The sequence below is a fragment of the Narcine bancroftii genome, chromosome 9, assembly GCF_036971445.1.
Source record: "Narcine bancroftii isolate sNarBan1 chromosome 9, sNarBan1.hap1, whole genome shotgun sequence".
NCBI lineage: Eukaryota > Metazoa > Chordata > Chondrichthyes > Torpediniformes > Narcinidae > Narcine > Narcine bancroftii.
This window is the reverse complement of record NC_091477.1, coordinates 22,455,556-22,476,680: the sequence shown is the minus strand read 5'-3', so window position 1 is coordinate 22,476,680 and position 21,125 is coordinate 22,455,556. Positions and strand designations below refer to the sequence as shown.

Sequence of the window (21,125 nt, the reverse complement as noted above, 5' to 3'; positions counted from 1 at the left end):
GGAATGTACCAAAAATGGACAGTCTTGGAGATCGTCCGCATTGGACACTGGATCATCTACAGCTCTCAAGAAGTTGATGTGTTGCTTCCAAGTTTTAGTTCCCATCAGTACAGAATATGGATAAGGACTCAGCTTTTTAAGAATCACACCTCTCATCCACGTCTCTTTATTGTCCCTGTAATTCTCCCAGAATCACAGTGCGGCTTTCGCGCTAACAGAGGAACCACTGACATGGTCTTTGCCCTCAGACAGCTCCAAGAAAAGTGTAGAGAACAAAACAAAGGACTCTACATCACCTTTGTTGACCTCACCAAAGCCTTCGACACCGTGAGCAGGAAAGGGCTTTGGCAAATACTAGAGCGCATCGGATGTCCCCCAAAGTTCCTCAACATGATTATCCAACTGCACGAAAACCAACAAGGTCGGGTCAGATACAGCAATGAGCTCTCTGAACCCTTCTCCATTAACAATGGCGTGAAGCAAGGCTGTGTTCTCGCACCAACCCTCTTTTCAATCTTCTTCAGCATGATGCTGAACCAAGCCATGAAAGACCCCAACAATGAAGACGCTGTTTACATCCGGTACCGCACGGATGGCAGTCTCTTCAATCTGAGGCGCCTGCAAGCTCACACCAAGACACAAGAGAAACTTGTCCGTGAACTACTCTTTGCAGATGATGCCGCTTTAGTTGCCCATTCAGAGCCAGCTCTTCAGCGCTTGACGTCCTGCTTTGCGGAAACTGCCAAAATGTTTGGCCTGGAAGTCAGCCTGAAGAAAACTGAGGTCCTCCATCAGCCAGCTCCCCACCATGACTACCAGCCCCCCCACATCTCCATCGGGCACACAAAACTCAAAACGGTCAACCAGTTTACCTATCTCGGCTGCACCATTTCATCAGATGCAAGGATCGACAATGAGATAGACAACAGACTCGCCAAGGCAAATAGCGCCTTTGGAAGACTACACAAAAGAGTCTGGAAAAACAACCAACTGAAAAACCTCACAAAGATAAGCGTATACAGAGCCGTTGTCATACCCACACTCCTGTTCGGCTCCGAATCATGGGTCCTCTACCGGCACCACCTACGGCTCCTAGAACGCTTCCACCAGCGTTGTCTCCGCTCCATCCTCAACATCCATTGGAGCGCTCACACCCCTAACGTCGAGGTACTCGAGATGGCAGAGGTCGACAGCATCGAGTCCACGCTGCTGAAGATCCAGCTGCGCTGGATGGGTCACGTCTCCAGAATGGAGGACCATCGCCTTCCCAAGATCGTATTATATGGCGAGCTCTCCACTGGCCACCGTGACAGAGGTGCACCAAAGAAAAGGTACAAGGACTGCCTAAAGAAATCTCTTGGTGCCTGCCACATTGACCACCGCCAGTGGGCTGATAACGCCTCAAACCGTGCATCTTGGCGCCTCACAGTTTGGCGGGCAGAAGCCTCCTTTGAAGAAGACCGCAGAGCCCACCTCACTGACAAAAGGCAAAGGAGGAAAAACCCAACACCCAACCCCAACCAACCAATTTTCCCTTGCAACCGCTGCAATCGTGTCTGCCTGTCCCGCATCGGACTGGTCAGCCACAAACGAGCCTGCAGCTGACGTGGACTTTTTACCCCCTCCATAAATCTTCGTCCGCGAAGCCAAGCCAAAGAAAAAAGAAAGAATCCAGTACCAGCTCTCGCTTCCCTACTTCCAGGGATCTCATTGGTTTACTTGGATTGCCCAATTCGAGTGCACCGTAGAGAGCTGGATCCTTAAAGTCACACCCAAACATCAATTCCTCCAGCTTCTGTTTTGTTGTGGAGTCCGGCGTGTTTCTATAAGCGACTAGAAAATCCGTGATTTCGTGATTCCATGATATATTTAGAGATTTCTTAGTTTTCATGGCTTTTTTAAGTGGTTGTACAAAACGTACAGGCTTCCCGTTCATGCTTGGTTGGTAGGGCACTGACAGTTATGTCGTATTGTTATTACGTAGGAACATTTTGAAAGCCTCTGACCCAAATTGTGATCCATTATCAGAGACATGTTCCATTGGTAATCTATTGGACATGAACATATTTCATAGTCTCTTGATTGTCTAGTCTGTTGTTGTTGACTGCATTGGTGATACTATTGGCTATTTGGAGTGTGTATCGACAACAGTAAGGAAATTATCACCCATAAAGGGATCAGCAAAATCCACGTGAATCCTATCCACTGTCGTGATGGCCACTTCCAAGGGTTAGCTTCGGCTTGAGGTGCTTTGGGCTACGTCTCCTGACAAATGTTAACATCTTCTCACCGTCTGTTCAATATCGATGTCAATTGATGCCACCAGACATTAATATGTGCCAGGACTTTTATTCTGATCATCCCTGGGTGATGGTTGTGTAGCTCTGATAATATGGCAGCTTGCCATTTTTTTGGAATGATTGTTCTGGTTCACCACAATAAACAACCTTCTTTGATCAATATTTCATTGAGTTATGTATAATAAGGTTTCATTTTGGGCAAAATAATATTGACCTTGGGCCACCCCTTTAATGTAAAATATAGGACCTTTGACAGTGTAGCTTCTTTCCCCACTTCCATTCTGATAGTCTTTGCTATAATCGGTAAGTGATAAAGTTGTTCTTGATTAATAGTTGTAGCTTCCACCATTCATTTAATTGATCCTTCTTCCTGTTCAGTTTCTGGCAGAGGAAACCGCAATAATGCATCATCATGGCTATTTTGTTTTGCCGGTTTATGTAATCGTACTCAGCGAGCTTCAGGGGCCACCTCTGAATTCTTGTCATAGCCAGTACTGGAATGGCTTTTTTTAGGCCCTAAAATTAAACTCAGTGGATTGTTGTGTGTTACTAAGGTGAATTTCCTATAGTTCAAGTATTGGAGAAATCGTTTGAATTCAAATATTATGGAAAGTCCATCTTTTTCCAGTTGTGCATAACTACATTCACAACCCATCAACGAGCTGGAGGCGTAAGCCGCAGGTTGTTCTCCATTTTCTGTGAACTGTGATAACACCGGACCTAAAATTACTGGCGAAGCATCCACTGCCAGAGTCACATCTTTCTCTAGGTCAAAGTGGACAAGAACATTATCGGTTAAGGTCAGCAGTTCTTTCAAATGATTGAACGCATGACTTGTTTCTTTATTCCAGGACCATTTCTGATCTTTTCTTAACAATTTGTTCAGTGGGTTGCAGGGCATTGACGTGTTTGGAATTGCTTCCGATAATGATTAACTAAACCCAAGAATGATGGTAATTCTGCTCTATTTGATGGGTAGGATGCTCTTCAGATATCTTCGGTACCAGCTGTATCCATTTGGACTCCTTCACTATTAATTGTAAAACCCAGATGTGTTACTGAGGGTACCATAAATGCACATTTGTCTTGGTGTAAATGGAGACTTGCTCGTTGTAGCCAGGTTAGGACCTTTTCTAAGTGACACGATGATGTCACTTCTGGAAGCTGGAGGATATATCACTGGAAGTGGGCAGGCCAACGCGGAGGTGCGGCGCATTCAAACCAATAAAGTCATTCTTTGGTTCACCCTCTCACTGTGTGGACGTCTCTTTATCCAGTAGTCTCTTTACCCTGTAGGACATCCCTTTACCCGGTAGGACGTCTCCTTACCCGGTAGGACGTCTCCTTACCCGGTAGGACGTCTCCTTACCCGGTAGGGCGTCTCCTTACCCGGTAGGGCATCTCCTTACCCGGTAGGGCGTCTCCTTATCCGGTAGGGCGTCTCCTTACCCGGTAGGGCGTCTCCTTACCCGGTAGGGCGTCTCCTTACCCGGTAGGGCGTCTCCTTACCCGGTAGGGCGTCTCCTTACCCGGTAGGGCGTCTCCTTACCCGGTAGGGCGTCTCCTTACCCGGTAGGGCGTCTCCTTACCCGGTAGGGCGTCTCCTTACCCGGTAGGGCGTCTCCTTACCCGGTAGGACGTCTCCTTACCCGGTAGGACGTCTCCTTACCCGGTAGGACGTCTCCTTACCCGGTAGGACGTCTCCTTACCCGGTAGGACGTCTTTTTTACCCTGTGTGGATGTCTCTTTACCCAGTAGTGCTGCTGTGGCAGTTGCTACAGTGGTAACTCTGACACTTCCAACATTTTGGAACCAGCATTAATCACGTGAAAATGTAGCAACTGGCTAAGTCGCAGCGCCTGTGACCAACACAGTAGGCATACATCTCCTGCCTTTCTGGGCAAGCCAGTCCAGGAACTGGCTACAGCTGGCTGAGTCACAGTTCCACATTAGGGGAATTGTTTCAGAGGACACCAAGTTCCATGGCTACCAAAGTAAGCTCCTTCCTAGAAAACCCACCAATGGAGCACAAGTATGAGCAGTTTTGGACATTGATTTCAGCTCCCTGCACCTAGTAGCCAAGGAGGCAGACAGGCTGTCACGCACGGTACAGCAGAGCTCCCACCTCATGCAACCAGTCTATGCAATCGGCGCTGTCACCCCGTCCAAGATGCTGGTTGGTAAATGCCACAATTTTCCAGTCTTTTCCCCCTTCCCCCTGCAGAGGTGCTCTTTCCTGCCACTGGGAATCCATGCTCTGGACCAGACGAATACGCCTCCCTACTAACCAAATCCCCGGCTTTATTGGCACCGAACTTCCATGACTCCAACCCACCACATGGTGTGGAGCACCACATAGAAACCACCCCCCACCCCCAGGTGCATGCACGAGTCCGGCGCTTCTTTTCAGACAATCTCCAACAAGCCAAGGCAGAGTTCACCACCATGGAGTAGTTGGGTATCACCTACCGTTCCAACAGCCCGTGGACCTCCCTGCTCAACATGGTGCAGAACAGCTTTGGCAGTTGACATCCTTGTGGCAACTACTGACGTCTAAACTAGGTGATGGTCCCGGACAGGTACCCCATCCCACATATCCAGGATTTCGTCACAAGGCTGTGGGGCTGCAGGGTATTATCTAAGGTGGACTTCGTGAAGGGAATATCACCAAATTCCAGTACACCACAGCGACGTTAAAAGGACGGCCATCATCACACCTTTCGACCTCTTTGATTTCCTAAGAATCCCTTTTGGACTCAAAAACGTGACCTAGACTTTCTAGTGGCTAATGGACGTGGTCAACAGGAATCTCAACTTCATCTTTGTTTACCTAAACGACATCCTCATTGCCAGCCCCAATGCCAGCACCCACAGGACGCACCCACCCACCTGTTCAACAGGCTGCAGCAATTCGGACTCACAGTGAATCCGGCCAAGTGCCAGTTCGGCCTGGAAACAATAGATTTCCTGGGATGTCGCATCACCCCAGAGGGTGCCACACCACTACCCGACAAGGTGGAGGCTATTCAGAACTTCCCCATGCCGAACATGACCAAAGGACTACAGGAGTTCCTGGGGATGGTAAACCTCTCCCATCACTTCCTCCTGGGGGCGGCCACCCTCATGCAGCCCCTGTTCAGCCTTGTTAAACTCGGTGAAAAGGTACTACAATGGACGCGGAGGCTTTCCACGCCACCAAGTCAGCACTGGCGAAGGCCACGGTACTGGCACACCTAGATCCCCCCTGGCCCTCACAACGGACACTTCAGACAGAGTGGTGGGTGCGGTGCTAGATCAATGGGTTGACGAACACTGGTGACCCCTCGTCTTCTTCAGTAAGCACCTCTGAATACCAGAGCTCAAATACAGCGCATTTGACTGTGAACTGCTGGCCTTGTATTTGGTGATACGGCACTTCCACTACATGCTAGAGGGGAGAGTGTTCACTGCCTACACAGAGCAAAACTGAACAAGATTTCGGACCCATGGTCGGCAAGACAACATCAGCACTTCTCCTACGTATCAGAATTCTCCACGGATATCCGCCATGTCGCTGGCAAGGACAACATAGAAGCCGACGCTGTCCTGGCCCGCTGTCGCTGCAACCTGCAGAAGGCTTAATGTCACCCAGCTCGCCAAGGACCATAGGGAGGATGCAGATGTCCAGACATACCGGACAGTCATCACCAGCCTGATGGTCAGAGATTTCTGCCCCACACCAGGAGAACTGACCCTGCTGTGCAACATCTCCACCGGGTCCGCAAGGCCAATCCTACCCGCGACCTGGTGACGACGGGTTTTCGACCAGATCCACAACTTATTGCACCCCTCCATAAGGTCCATGGTCCGTCTGCTCTCAGACAAGTTCGTGTGGCATGGACTCCGCTGAGGTATTACTCTGTGGGCTCAAACCTGCTTACAGTGCCATAGCACCAAGGTGCATCGACAGAACAAAACCCCCTTACAAACTTTCAAGCTGGTTCAAACATGACCAAGTCGACATCATCGGCCCCCTCCCAGTGAGGCAGGGTATGAGGTATCTGTTCACGACCATTGACTGATTCACCTGCTGACCAGAGACAATACCCATGGCTACGTGCAATACAGATGTGCGCCTGGACTTTCCTCACCCCTTGGGTTGCACGTTTCAGAGTCCTGACCCACATCATATCGGTCCGAGAAGCGCAGTTCACCTCCCTATGGCCCAACCTGGTAAGATTCTGCAGCAGCTGGGTGCACCATACGACAGCCTACCATCCCCAAACAAACAGACTGGTCGAACGGGTCCACTGCTACTCGAAAGCTGTGTTGAAAGCCTGACTGACCGGGCCAAACTGAATGGACGAGCTCCTGTGGGTACTGCTCAGGATCTGCATGGCACCGAAGGAAGACTTGCCAGCATCATCCGTAGATATGCTGTATGGTGCACTGTTTTCCATCCTGGGGACCTACATTTCAACACCACCACCCCCCCCCCCCCCCCACCGCCCCACAGTGCAGTGCGTTAAACGTCCTGCACAGGCTGAGAGAGCAAGCGGGTGGACAACCCCCACTGACCACTGTCCAGATATGGCTCGCCACCCAGTCACGTTCCAGCAGATCTGTAGTTCGTGCACTATATTTTCGTATGTAGAGGACAGCAAGAGACAACCCCCTACAGTGTTTGTACGAAGGCCCCTTCAAGATACTGTGGAGAGATGACATGGTGTTCACATTCGACATTGGTGGCTGACAGGACAGATTTACAGTCAACCGCCTCAAAGTCGTGCACCTGGACTCTGACCTGCTGGCCCCGGACCTCCAGGTCAAACACAGAGGTAGACCACCCAGAGACTGTAAGTCAGACTGAGAGCTGTGGTGATTCGGGGGTGGGGGAGGGGCAGGATAGTAGCAGGCCGAGCGACCGCACGAGTAAGTGGGCCAAATCACCGCAACACATAGCCGCTTAAGATGGCACGGGCTCCCCTTCACTGCCGAGAAGGAGCCCATGAAGCACCATGTGCGAGCTAAGGAGCCCTCCACTTCAATGTAGCGGCCGGCTGGAGAGTGACCCCGCGACACAATGACATCACTTCCGGAAGCCAGAGGATCCGTCACTGGAAGTGGGCGGGCTAGTGCAGACGGGGCGAATTCAAATCAATAGTCATTTTTTGGTTCACCCTCACACTGTGGACATCTCTTTACTCAGTTGCGCAGTCGCTACAGTACTCTAGTGCAAGTGAACAATCCTAAGTGAGTATTGATTGTCACATACTTTTTTGATGCCTCATCTAATTCAATACTCCTGTGATCAATCCATTTTCATGAACTTTCTCCCCTCCCCATTCAGGGCTTGAAACAATTACTCAGCTCGGGGTGTGGGATGTTCAAGTCTTTGCGGAGCTTGAGTAATGGTGACTTTGTAATCACCACAGATTCTGATTTCTTCATTGGGTTTTCAGACTGGCACAATGGGATCTGCCCAGTCACTGTATTGACGTCATTTGATGATTCCCTCATTTTTCAATCAGTTAAGTACTGATTCAATTTTTTATTTTATTGCAAAAGATACTTGGCTTATAGAACTTGGGTTCAACACCAATTGTAATTTTACCTGGACTCCTTGGATTTTCCCCGGCCTTTCGCAAAAAATCTTTTGATACTTCTTCAGCTTCAATTTGGATTCACCCTCTGTATACACCTTCATTACTAACCTTCCATCCAATCTAGTTGGATATGCAACTACCCATTTCTTCCAAACTATGCCGGCCCCTTTGTGCTCACGAGGTAGAGGGGTAATCCTTTCAATATCTATCCCTTATATTCACCATCTACTTTACATTTTCCCAGCACCTTGACTTTCTCCCCTGTAACCATTTACGACACCATGTTGGACAGTCTCACAGTAAGATGGGGTAATAGTCATTTTATCAAATTTATTGGCATAAGAGACATAAATGTTCCCGTGTCCAACTCCATCTGAAGCAGGTGATTGTTGATTTTATCTTGGACATAAATTTCTAATTTCTTATCCATTACACTGTGAATATATATTACTTCCATTGCCTTGTCTTCCTCTCACTCATTAGTTTCACTGCTAGGGCTTTTATCCTTCTCCCCCAACAGTTTTCACTTCGGGCGGCTGTGTTTTGTATGTGTGTTTCTGCTTTTTCTCCTTTCCTTCACTTTCTTTTCTCCTTGTACATTTGGCTCTGATGTGTCCCTCCTGGTTTGGGCAATAGATGTTCTCGGCACATGCATTTTCATAAGACCTAGTACTTGGTCTTGCAGGTGCCTAAAGAGATTTCATCAGTTTATATGTCTTGCTTCCCATTTTTCTTGTTTTCTTCTGAAAGGCTGCTTATCTGTTATTCTATTCTATTCTGGCTATCCATCCCACAGGATGATAATGGTTTCTTTCAGTTTGTGAGATAACACACTCCTCAGAAAGGAACAACATGTGTGTGAATGTAGATGAGTAAGGGTTACACAGGTCCAGACCCATCCTCTCAATATCCCTGCCAGATCCAGCAGCATGGTGAGCTCCAAGATAGCTGGGGAAAGTTCTGTTGTAGTGAAAGGCCAGACCAAGCTTCGATGCAAGGGATGCCCTTTCTGTGTTTCATGGCACTTGTTTGCAAGATGGCCGTTGACCCTACGAGAGGGTTTGTCCGCTCTTAGACATGTCTTTTTTTTCCATCCTGCAGGGTGTCTAGCCACCCTTTGCACCAGGCAAGCTTGGTGGGGGAGCTGGATTAGTCACCTACCACCCAACCATGTGACAGGAAGTACTGGGTTACATGATACCAGTCTTCTTTGGCTTGGCTTCGCGGACGAAGATTTATGGAGGGGGTAAATGTCCACGTCAGCTGCAGGCTCGTTTGTGGCTGACAAGTCCGATGCGGGACAGGCAGGCACGGTTGCAGCGGTTGCAGGGGAAAATTGGTTGGTTGGGGTTGGGTGTTGGGATTTTCCTCCTTTGCCTTTTGTCAGTGAGGTGGGCTCTGCGGTCTTCTTCAAAGGAGGTTGCTGCCCGCCAAACTGTGAGGCGCCAAGATGCACGGTTTGAGGCGATATCAGCCCACTGGCGGTGGTCAATGTGGCAGGCACCAAGAGATTTCTTTAGGCAGTCCTTGTACCTTTTCTTTGGTGCACCTCTGTCACGGTGGCCAGTGGAGAGCTCGCCATATAACACGATCTTGGGAAGGCGATGGTCCTCCATTCTGGAGACGTGACCCACCCAGCGCAGCTGGATCTTCAGCAGCGTGGACTCGATGCTGTCGACCTCTGCCATCTCGAGTACTTCGACGTTAGGGATGAAAGCGCTCCAATGAATGTTGAGGATGGAGCGGAGACAACGCTGGTGGAAGCGTTCTAGGAGCCGTAGGTGGTGCCGGTAGAGGACCCATGATTCGGAGCCAAACAGGAGTGTGGGTATGACAACGGCTCTGTATGCGCTTATCTTTGTGAGGTTTTTCAGTTGGTTGTTTTTCCAGACTCTTTTGTGTAGTCTTCCAAAGGCGCTATTTGCCTTGGCGAGTCTGTTGTCTATCTCGTTGAGTATCCTTGCATCTGATGAAATGGTGCAGCCGAGATAGGTAAACTGGTTGACCGTTTTGAGTTTTGTGTGCCCGATGGAGATGTGGGGGGGCTGGTAGTCATGGTGGGGAGTTGGCTGATGGAGGACCTCAGTTTTCTTCAGGCTGACTTCCAGGCCAAACATTTTGGCAGTTTCCGCAAAACAGGACGTCAAGCGCTGAAGAGCTGCTCAGACAAGTGACCTGACTTGAAACTGTTATATTTCGGGCAAAACAGAACATGTCAAATCTCTCCACGTAATCATACCAGCCTTCTGATTCTTTGTATTCTCCAAAATGTCCTTCTGCCCTTTTGAATCTTCTTTCCTTTGCTCTCTTTGCCTCAGCCTGTGTCTCTTATAGTCTTTGTCTTGTAATTTTCTAATCTTCCAACCTTCTAATCTTCTCTCCCACGTTTGGAGTGTCGAGGAAGTTTTTTTTTATCCTCGTTGCCAATCTGTTGTGTATTTGAGGATTAGAAATGCGCTTGCACACAGAGACATGGTGTATCATTCAATCATTATTGTGACTCCCCGCAGCGCACAATATATATCCATTATGACATCATATGCCTAAGTATATCCACTACACTTATGGAGAGCGCTGTAAGCAGGTAATTGAAGGTGAATAGGACTTGCTTCCCAGTAACGTGGTGCTGCATGCCATCATTTCATGAATTCTTTATAAGACCGAGAAAAGAACCCTTTCAGTGTTGTTGTACTACAGATCTCAACAGAGTATTGATATGATTACAAAATGTTTGCAGTTCAAAAACTGGATTTGTAATAATTAGCTTGCCAGTAATTACAATTGCAGTGGGACTGGGACATTCCCAGATAGGGATTAAATTACTTTTTTTTTCTGTCGTTGAACGTGATATTTTTGGAGCACAAGCAAAAGTTCCCTAAAGTTTCTGACTAAACTTTTGTTGGTTTGAGTGTGGTACCTCTCCTCTCATTCTTGTTTTAAGCTATTTGGCTTGATAATTTTCCAACTGTGACTCACCAGAAATGTGAACTTGTACTTCTGGGAATCACATTTGCATCCTTGGACTTTCTAATGCATTTTTGCTGAGGCAGTGCACATTTGTCTCTTTTTTGTCTATCTGCAGATTATTTCTTACTCCAAATATTAAGTGAAAGATTTTAGTCCATCCATTGTGCAATCTAGTGTAATCAAAATGTATTTTATTTCTTCAAAAACAAGTATGTATTTTGATCAATGCAAAAAATAATCAAAGTACAGACATCTTTCATGGCTCACCTAAAGCCAGAAAAGGATGTAGTTAACTCCTGTAGTGATTTGGAATGTTAATACCATATAACCCTGCATAACTACTATTAAGGTTCATGGTATCTATGTTAAACAAAGAATTTAGATTTGTCAAAAATATAATCTTTTAATTACATTTTTAAGGGAGAAAAATTAATGAATTACTTTAGAACAGGGGTGTCAAACTCAAATTCACGGAGGGCCAAAATTAAAAACTTGGACTAAGTCGAGGGCCGAACTAAATATTTATTGAAAATTTTCAACAACATCTGCATGTTTTCTCTTCTTTCAACATATGTAATGTTAAACTTTTTCTTATTAAAATAAATGTTTAATAATAGTTTTGGATAAACTCTTTCATTGTCATTGGCCCATTTCTTTTAGCGTCTGAAACCGTGCACATGATGAGTCAATGAGGGATGATTAAAGCAGTGGTCTTCAAACTTTTTCTTTCCACCCACAGACCACCTTAAGCAATCCCTTACTAATCATAGAGCACCAATAGCACAGGGACGCGAGTGGAAAGAAAAAGGTTAAGAACTGTTGTATTGTGGTAACTCCACATCTGATTAGGTTAATTGTTAGGCAAGTGGTCAGAGAAGGACCCCCCCCACCCCAAGAAAGGCTTAAATCACAGGAACAAAATAAGCTTCCGTCTCACTGCTCCCAATCTTACACACAGTCCTGATGTGGAATGTGGGGTCGCAGCTCCACGTTCACCCGAGTTCAGGTGCTGTCTGTGTGGAGTTTGTACGCTCTCCCCTTGTCTTGGACCAACAGGTCGGTCGCCTGACGAAGGCACCCGAACCCCCTGTTGAAACGCCGGCGTCCGGGGCGGTGAAGGAATTGGCTGAGAAGAGCGCGTTGCTCCCACCCCCCTCCCATGGTTGGAGAGGGATTAAACTGCGATCTCATGGCGCCGGGCTCGTCTCCAACAAAAGGAGCGGGAGGCAGGGTCCGCCGCGCACGGAGCGAAGGTGAAGGCATCGCCAACGAGACGTTCGGTCCGGCGTCACCGCTGAAGCGCAGACCCAGCGAGGATGGTCCCCAACTCCAGCCGCGTCTGTGTGTCCGGGAGCCAGGCAGGCTGAGTGCGGCGCTCCGATCCCCGGGATTCGGGACTCTGAGATCCCTCCACACCTCTGGCGTCTTCATTTTCACCTTCAGTGTGCATGCGCTATACTGGCGCGGCGGCCAGCGGGCCAACTCTAATATATATTTAATATGATCTTGCGGGCCAAATATAATTATATCGCGGGCCAAATTTGGCCCGCGGGCCAGAGTTTGACATGTGTGCTTTAGAACAACTAGCATCTAGCCATGTGCCAAGAATTTCAAATTTATGCAGTGCGATTCCACATATATTAGCTCGCCCTGGAAGAATTCAATATCTAACTTAGCTCTGTAGATATCTAGTCACTAGTTATAGACTCACATAGCTGTATTCATGTAAAAAGTAATGAGTGAATATTCGGCAAAGAAAGCAGGCACAGGAAGCAATCTCCTAGGATGTCGTTTTCTTCATTCAGATGGCAGATTGTAGTCTGAGAACAGATTTGAGTCGTGCTTATTTTGCAATTAAAACATTAAGTAGAGTGAAGCTGCTTTGCAGTGATGCTGAAGAGTTAATAAAACAATATACAGCCAAGAAATTCTTGAAATATAGTTTAGAAAAAGGCCACTTTGTCTATTGTGTCAATGCCAGCTGAAAAAGAACTACTGTAATTAATCCCAGCTTTTGCTGTCTTTTGCCCACAGTCATCTTGGTCACACCACACCAAGTGCATATGCAGATGTCTTTTAAGTGTGACGAATTCTCCCACTTCTATCAATTTTTTGGACAGTAGGTTCCAAAAACTAACCTCACCTCTTTGATAAAGAAAAAAAGACTACTGAATTTCTGTCTGATCCTTCAATTGATTACTCTAAATTTATGCAAGTTCCCTGATATTTGTGTTCATCTGGGCTGGGGAGGGGTGGTGGTGATTGGGGGAGGGGGGGAATGGAAATGGAGTTGACATTGTCATGTCTAAATGTAATACATGGTTGATGCCCCGTCATCCATCCAGTTGGATCCATTCTCTGTTTTTGATGAGGCAGTTTAGTTACTGATTCGGCCATTTCAGAAGGCATTAAGAGCCAACCACATCAGGTATTTGTAATCACAATGTGGCTCAGAATGGAAATGGTGCCATTTGCCTGTTGACCAATTCATTAATATCCTGCTGACCACCAGCCAGTCCATCGATAATCTGTGGTTTACAGCTTCTTCCTCAATTACTCCTACAAATTTAAAAAATGTTCCCCTATAATAAACCTCAAATTTTTGTTTATATCAAGAAAACAAGGATCTTAACAGGATTAGTAGAATCCTATCAGACCAAACCCTCCAATCTTCAATATTCCCCATGACTGTTACTTTTGTTTCTTGCACTTAGGAACTTGTGGGTCTTTGCCTTGGAGCCCACGTTATTACCTTTATTATGAGCTGACGTCCACAATTCTTGTCACTGCTGTGAAAAGTATAGTCCCACAAATATTCCTTGTCATTTCATTGAATGAATCCAGTTAATATAGAACTTGATGGCACAGTGCAGGCCTTTCGGCCTACAGTATTGTGCTGGCCCATATATACCTCGCGAAATAAACCAAACCCTCCCTACCTCATAACCCTCTATTTTTCTTTCATCCATATGCCTGTCTGTTTCTTAAATCCCCCTTCTGATCCATCCTCCACCACCATCCCTGGCGATCCATTCCAAGCACCCACAACTCTGTGTTGGGTGGGGAAAAAAACTTACCCTGATGTCTCCCCTAAACTTGCCTTCCATCACTTTTATGGATATTCTCTGGTATTTGATACTCCTGCCTTGGAAAAAGTTAGACATTTCCTAGAACCATCCTTGATTAATATGTGGCTTTCTGAACAAGAATATAAACCATTAATCTGAGCTTTCTCAAATAATTTGCCAACATCATTGCTCAGCTGACTGGCCTGTAATTACTCAAACTACCCCTTTCTCTCTCTTCACACAATAGTACCACTTAATCCTGCTTCAACAGGACTATGCTTTTTTTTTGCCAACTGCTTAAGTTTGTACTCACTGTGTTAAGTGATATTTTTCTTCCTAATTGACTCCAAAGATGAAGTAATTACTTCTCAAGAAATAACACGTTCTCTACCTTTATCATCCTGCTCTCAATTTCTCCTGTCAATACTAAGAATCTCTTTTCACAACCTAACTGATTCCACCTGTGATTTTTAAAACTTGTATCTTGCCTTCATCTTCATCTTTTCCATGCCCGTCATTTATTTATGGATATATACAATTCTTTCTAACCTTTTTTTCACTTGATTTTGAATTTCACCTGAACTGTGCTGAGACCAGGGTTTCGGCCAATCATGTAACTAGGGGTGTGGATAGGGCTTTAAACTAAATATCGGGGGAGTGGGTTCAACAGACTGTTTAAGTATGGATAAAGTTTAAGGGAAGGAGAGTGCAAGGGAGGTTGTTGGAATCTCCAGAATAAAAGATGACACAAAGTTTAGCAAAAGATAAAAATGCAACACCTGACAAATGTGAGAAGGGTGGTGAATGTGGGACTGAAGTTGTATTTAAATGAACGCAGTTAACAAAACGAGATAGGTGAATTTAAAGCGGGTAGAAATTGGCAGGTACAACGTTGTGTGCATTACAGGGACTTGGCTGAAGGAGGATCAGGGCTGGGAGCTCATCATCTAAGGATACACATCCTCTGGAAAAAGCAGGCGGGGTGGGGGTTGGGGGGGTGGGATAGCTCTGTTGGTTAAAAAATTAAATCAAATCCTGAGCAAGAAGGGTTATAGGATCGGAGGATGTAGACTAAAGAAACTGCAAGGGTAAAAACTCCCTTGTGGGAGTTGCACACAGATCTGCAAGTAGCAGCCAGGATGTTGGGTGCAAATTACAAAAGGACTTGGAAAAGACATGTGGCAGTGGTCACACGACTTCAATATGTGGGTAGCCTGGGAAATCAGGTTGGAGTTAGATCCCAACAGCAGGAATTATGGAATGCTTATGTGATGGCTTTTTAGAGCAGTTTGCTCTAAAAAGGCAATTTGGAATTTGGTGCTGCAGAATGAACGGGATTTGATTAGGGACCTTAAGGTAAAAGAACCTTTCCGAGACAGTGATGACAATAGGATAGAATTCACTCTGAGGAAGGCAGCCTTCAATAAAATGGCGCCGGCTACACCCAGTACTGGTCAGGCAAGCCAGAGACTGAGACACACCTTTCTGGCATTGGCTTTATGGTCAGGAACTCCAAACTTGTAAACCTGCCAATGTGTTACTGCGACCGCATTATCTCCATGTGCCTTCCACTTCGAACCAAGCACCATGCCACACTCTTTAGCATGTATGCCCCAGCTCTTCAAGTGGATCCTGCAGAAAAAGATAGGTGCACAGATCAGTGTAAAACCTCATACAGAACACCCCCGCTGATGACAAGATCATTATCCTTGGCGACTTCAATGCCAGACTAGGCCAAGATCCAGAAGCCTGGAAAGTGTGATGTTGGAAGCTGCAACAACAATCAGAGCCTTCGGTTAAGGTTTTTCATGGTGCAGTGACTCGTCATCACCAACACCAATTTCCAGCAGAAAGTCTGAAGACACCTGGACGCATCCTCGGTCCAAGCATTTGCACCTCCTAGACTACATCTTGGTGCACCAGAAAGACATTCGAGACATTGGGTCTTACTCACCCAAGTGATGCCCAGCGCAATGTCATACAGACCGTCGCTTGACCGCTGCAAACTCGGTCTCCACTTCAAACCCAAGTCAAAGAGAGGAGGTGCTCCAAGGAAGATGTTTCAGGTTGACAATCTCCAGTCAACTGAAGTGAAAACTGACTTCCAGACGAATCTTCAGTTGAGGCATGAGGATTCCAGTTTCCCCACAGACCCCTCTCCAGAAGTGCTTTGGGAACACCCAAAAACCACCATCCTGAAGACCTCTGAAGAAGTCCTTGCGTTTCCCACAAGAAGAACAAAGACTGGTGAAGAAGAGTTTCCCCATCTGTCTTGATAAGCAAGCATCCTTCTGCCTTGTCTGCAGCAATCTTCAGCGCAAGTTTTGAGAGATTCAGAACGTGTAATTGACAACCTCACAGAGAAAAATCAGCTTTGTTCAGACACCAGTGACTACAGAGGGTTTTATGAAGCCCTGAAGGTGGTGTACAGCCCTTCGTAACAGGTCCAGAATGAAGATGGCCAGGCACTCTTCACAGATAAAGAGTCCATCATGAACTGGTGGTCGGAATATTTCCAGCCTCTCTTCAGTGTGGACCACATGGCCCAAGGCTTAGCAATTCATCGCATCCCACGACAGCCAGAAAAAAATAGAACTGGACAAGATTCCAACCCTAGAAGAGACTGTCAAGGCCATAGAACAGCTGAAAAGTGGCAAAGCAACAGGAGTTGAAATCCCACCAGAGATTTGGAAGCATGGGGGCCTAGCATTACACACCAAACTCCTTGAGTTCTTTGCCTTATGCTAAGAACAAGGCAAACTACCACAGGTCCTCTGTGATGCAGTCATCATCACCCTATAAAAGAACAAGGTAGAAAAGTCTGACTCCTCCAACTACCAGGAGATAAGTCCACTCTCTGTTGCAGGAAAAATCCTCCTGAACAGACTGGTGCCCATCATTGCAGAAGAACACCTCTCAGAGAGTTGGTGAGGCTTCAACGCCAACAGGAGCACCATTGACATGGTATTTATAGGAACGAAACAAGGGACTGTACATGATGTTTGTCGACCTTATCAAAGCGTTCCTCTATGAGCAGGAAAGGTTTGTGGCAAATCATGGAATGACTGGAATGCCCCAAAGTTCCTCAGTGTGGTCATCCAGGTACATGGTCATCATGACCAAGTCAGACACAACAACGACCTCTCAGTGCCCTTCTCAATAGGCAACGAGGTAAAGCAAGGCTGCGTCCTCGCACCGACTCTCTTTACCATCCTCTTCAGCACGATGCTCCAAAGGGCGACAGAAGACCTTGATGACAAGGATGGTGTCTCCATCTAATTCTGCACCAATAGCAGCCTGTTCAACCTGAGGCGACTACAGTCCCACACCAAGACATTGGAGCAACTCATTCACGAGCTATTCTTTGCCGACAATGCTGCCCTTGTTGCTTATACAGAGACAGCCTTGCAGCGTATAACATCCTCCTTTGCAAAGTCTGCTGAGCTCTTTGGACCGGAAGTCAGCTTGAAGAAGAAAGAAGTTCTCCATCATCCTGCACCTCAGGAAAGTACAACCCTCCCCACATAACCATCAGCGAGACTGAGCTGAAGACAGTCCACCATTCAGCTTCCTGGTGTGCACCTGAGGTTGACAACAGACTGGCAAAGAAAAACAGTGCATTCGGCAGGCTCTGCAAAAGAGTCTGGAACAACAAGGATCTGAAGAAAGGCACAAAGATCAGTATTTACAGAACCGTTGTACTTACCACCCTCATGTACAGCTCCAAGTCATAGGTTACCTACCTTCACTGCCGAAAACTCCTTGAGTGCTTCCACCAGTGCTGCCTCCGCATCATCCTCAACGTCCACTGGAGTGACTTCCTCTCCAACATTAAAGTCCTTGAACAGGCGGAGGATGCCAGCATCAAGACCATGCTGTTGAAGATAAAGCTACGTTGGGCAGGGCAGATCTCCAGGATCTCCTAAGATTGTGCTGTATGGCAAACTCTCCACTGGCCACTGTGACAGAGGGGCTCTGAAAAAGAGGGTCAAGGATGCTCAGAAAAAATCCCATCACCAGTGGTATGCTCTAGCCTCCAGTTGCATGGCCTAGTGATACACCACTCACCAGTCTGTCTCCTCCTTCGAAAATGCATGCATGGCTGGCCTTGAGGACAGAAGGAGATGGAAGAAGAACCGTGACACAGCAGCACCAAATCCAGAATAGAATTTCTCTTGCATTTGCTGCAGCCGAGCATGTCTGTTCCGGATTGTCTTCGACACGACAGCCACCAGCGAGCCTGCAGCAGATCTGGGTAGCCCCCTTCCTAAATCTTCATTCAAGAAGCCAAGCCATGATGATCTCTAAATTTTTAAAAAATGTTTTAAAAATTAAATTTCCAAACAGAACATCCAAAAAAAAGTCAGTGGGTGTTTACTTGGATTTTCAGAAGTCCTTTGACAAGGTGCTGCACTTGAAGCTGCTAAACAAGGTATTACAGGAAAGGTATGAAAATGGATAGAAGATTAGCTGACTGGCAGAAGGCCATGAGAGGGAATGAAGGGGCCTTTTCTGGCTGGCTGCCAGTGACCGAGGGTGTTCTGCATGGGTTGGTGTTAGGTACGCCACTTTTCAAACTGTATATAAATGATTTGAATGACAAAATTGATGATTTTGTGAAATGAAGATGGGTGGAGGGGTGCATAGTGCTGAGTAAGTAGGGAGTCTGCAGAGGGATTTGGACAGGTTGGGAAAATGGGCAGAATGTGCAAAGAAGGGGCAGATGAAACATTGCAAAGGGAAGAGTGTGGTCATGTACTTTGGTAGAAGGAATAAAGGTATAGAATATTAATGGGGAGAGAATTCAGAAAGCGGAGGTCCAAAGGGACTTAGGAGTCCTAGTGCAGGATTCTCTAAAGGTTAAGTTGCAGGTTGAGTCTGTAGTAAGGGAGGGAAATGGAATGTTCGCATTCATTTCAAGATGACCAGAGTATAAAGCAAAGATACGATGCTGAGGCTTTACAAGGCATTGGTCAGACCACAAGCAGTTTTGAGGCCCATACCTAAGGAAGGAAGGATATGCTGGTGTCAGAAAGAGTCCAGAGGGATGAGAGAGAGTTTGCATGTGAAGAGTGTTGGATAGTGTGGGGGGGTTCCTCATCAAAACATACTGGATATTGAAAGGGCTAGTTCGAGAGGACGTGGAGATGTTTCCAGTAGCAGGAGAGTCTAGGACCAGATGAAGAGCTGTGTCTTCAGAGTTGTGAATCAGTGGAATTAATTACTATATATGGCTGTGTAGGCCAAGACATTGGGTATATTTAAAACAGAGGTTAATGAGTTTTTAAATTCATAAGGTCATCAATGGTTATGGGGAGAAGGATGGAGAATGGGGTTGAAAGGAAAATTAAATCAGCCATGATTTGAACTATGGGACAGACTTGATGGGCTGAATGGCTTAATTCTGCTCCTGAGTAGACATCTTTTCACTGTTTATTCGTCGTTGGCTTCCATTAAACCTTTAGCCCTGTTTCTGTTTTTGAATCAAATTCCATAACTTCTGGCTAATTATATGTTGAAAGACACTGATAAGAAAATTTGTAGTAACACAGTCATTTTATAACTTAATTATTGAGCCATAGATAAACATACAAATTTTTTTCCCTTCTAAACTCTAAATATTGTTGATAGTATATTTTAGTACTTTGTCCGAGAAACAGTTTCTATAGCATTAATTGATGAGGAGACCATTCAAGTTTCATCATAATGAGAAGTAATGAGTGTTGCTAGGGAACAATGCCACAAACAACAACAGTTAGCCATCTTGAGAACAATTCAAACTATGCTGGAGTTGCTGCATGTTGAGTATCACTTTCTTTTTTAAAAAATAGCCATAGATCCCTGTATATCTACTTTTGTATCTTGTATCTGAACCACCATTGTGGATAATATTTTTTTTAAGATATTGGGAATGTAAATTATTGGAAGCACATGCAAGTTCCATCACCATTTAAAAGAGAAAGAACTAATTTTTAAAAAATTGAGCTTTATTTTCTCCCTTTTGGCCCTTTGTTTATTGTAAAACATCAACCCTTGAATAGAAGCAGTTGTACCAATTCAAGCATAGATACCTGAAAAATTCTTAATGACATGATGGCATTGCTGGTAAAGACAGCATTTACAGTCAGTTTTGAGAGTCATTAATGCTGCTGCCAATTTTATAGACTTGAAAGTTATTATATTTGTTTTCAAATACGACTATGTTGCCAGTGTTGCAGAACTAAAAAATTGAGGAGATGCTACTTTTTGTATTGGATGGTACTGAGGTCCAAACTGCCTTGGTAGGTGCAAAAGTTATTGGTATTTTCCCCATAAAAGGTAGAGTAGCTAAATATATATGAATGACAGTGTACAGTATTGCAAGATTTGTCTTCAGAATATAAACAAATCTTGATATATTGACTGTCTATGTAAAAAGGGTGATCAATCGAGTTTGAGATAAAAAAATGGTTAAGGATTTTCATTGGAATTGGGATTTAATTGGGTCCATGTATTTCAGGAATATAATTTGGATTGCATTACCTCCTGTCCCAACACTATCAAATGCATTACTTAACAAGTCATGGTCTGCAACTCCAAGTTTCACTTCACTCCCCCATCTTTCCAAAATGGCTAGACATCGCAGGCACCAAGGGTGTAGTGGAGGTGAGGGCCAATGCGCAGTGAGATTTCACAGAAAGCAATATAATATTGTCCAGGAATTGTTTGTTTTATTTGTCAGGACAGTGTGGGAATTGCACTACATTTCAAAATAGTGCCTTGAATCCTTTTTCCCTGCACCATATTGACAGGTAGGTCCTTAATTTACCATTCATTCTGAAAGATGGGACTTTTAACAGGACAACATTCCCTCAGAATTCTGTAGCAGTCTCTTGATGTTGCTTATGTTCTAGAAGTCAGGGACAGTATATAGTTAAAACCATCTGACACTTCTTGGAAACCAGTAGATTTGTCATGGATCTCCTTTGACAATAATGATCTCCGAGCTAGATTACTGGTGAGTTGGCAACAGTGCTCTTCTTGCACAGATATAGTCCATTTAATGCAAGTTCCCCATTGACACTGTTGGGTAAAAGATACCAAAACTAATCCAGTGTCTATTGATATATATTGACTGATAATTTGGGAGTAATGGTGCTGTGTGTTCTGCCTTTGACATCAGACGTAAGGGAGGTTGGTAGAGGCTATTGAAGAAGCAATGGTGA

The 21,125-nt window shown here is 45.6% G+C and overlaps 1 protein-coding gene across 29 annotated transcripts in view; it reads left to right on the top strand.

The window, feature by feature from the left end:
* Nucleotides 1-21,125, top strand: part of LOC138743288 (protein Jade-1-like) — a 199,850-nt gene that overhangs the window by 28,691 nt on the left and 150,034 nt on the right. For 4 of the 29 annotated variants that reach the window (XM_069898400.1, XM_069898399.1, XM_069898394.1 and 1 more), the window contains exons 1-3: nucleotides 19,683-20,201; nucleotides 20,642-20,711; nucleotides 20,814-20,917. The exons of 16 other annotated variants lie outside the window; for them this stretch is intronic. Coding sequence is in view for 3 of the 13 variants with exons in the window: in XM_069898383.1 (XP_069754484.1) it covers nucleotides 10,425-10,469 (45 nt within the window). In the remaining 10 variants the exon portion in view is untranslated. Of the gene's footprint in view, nucleotides 1-10,409; nucleotides 10,470-19,682; nucleotides 20,202-20,641; nucleotides 20,918-21,125 lie in introns of those variants that run through there. 9 more of the 29 variants (XM_069898382.1, XM_069898396.1, XM_069898386.1 and 6 more) reach the window with 5 other exon arrangements.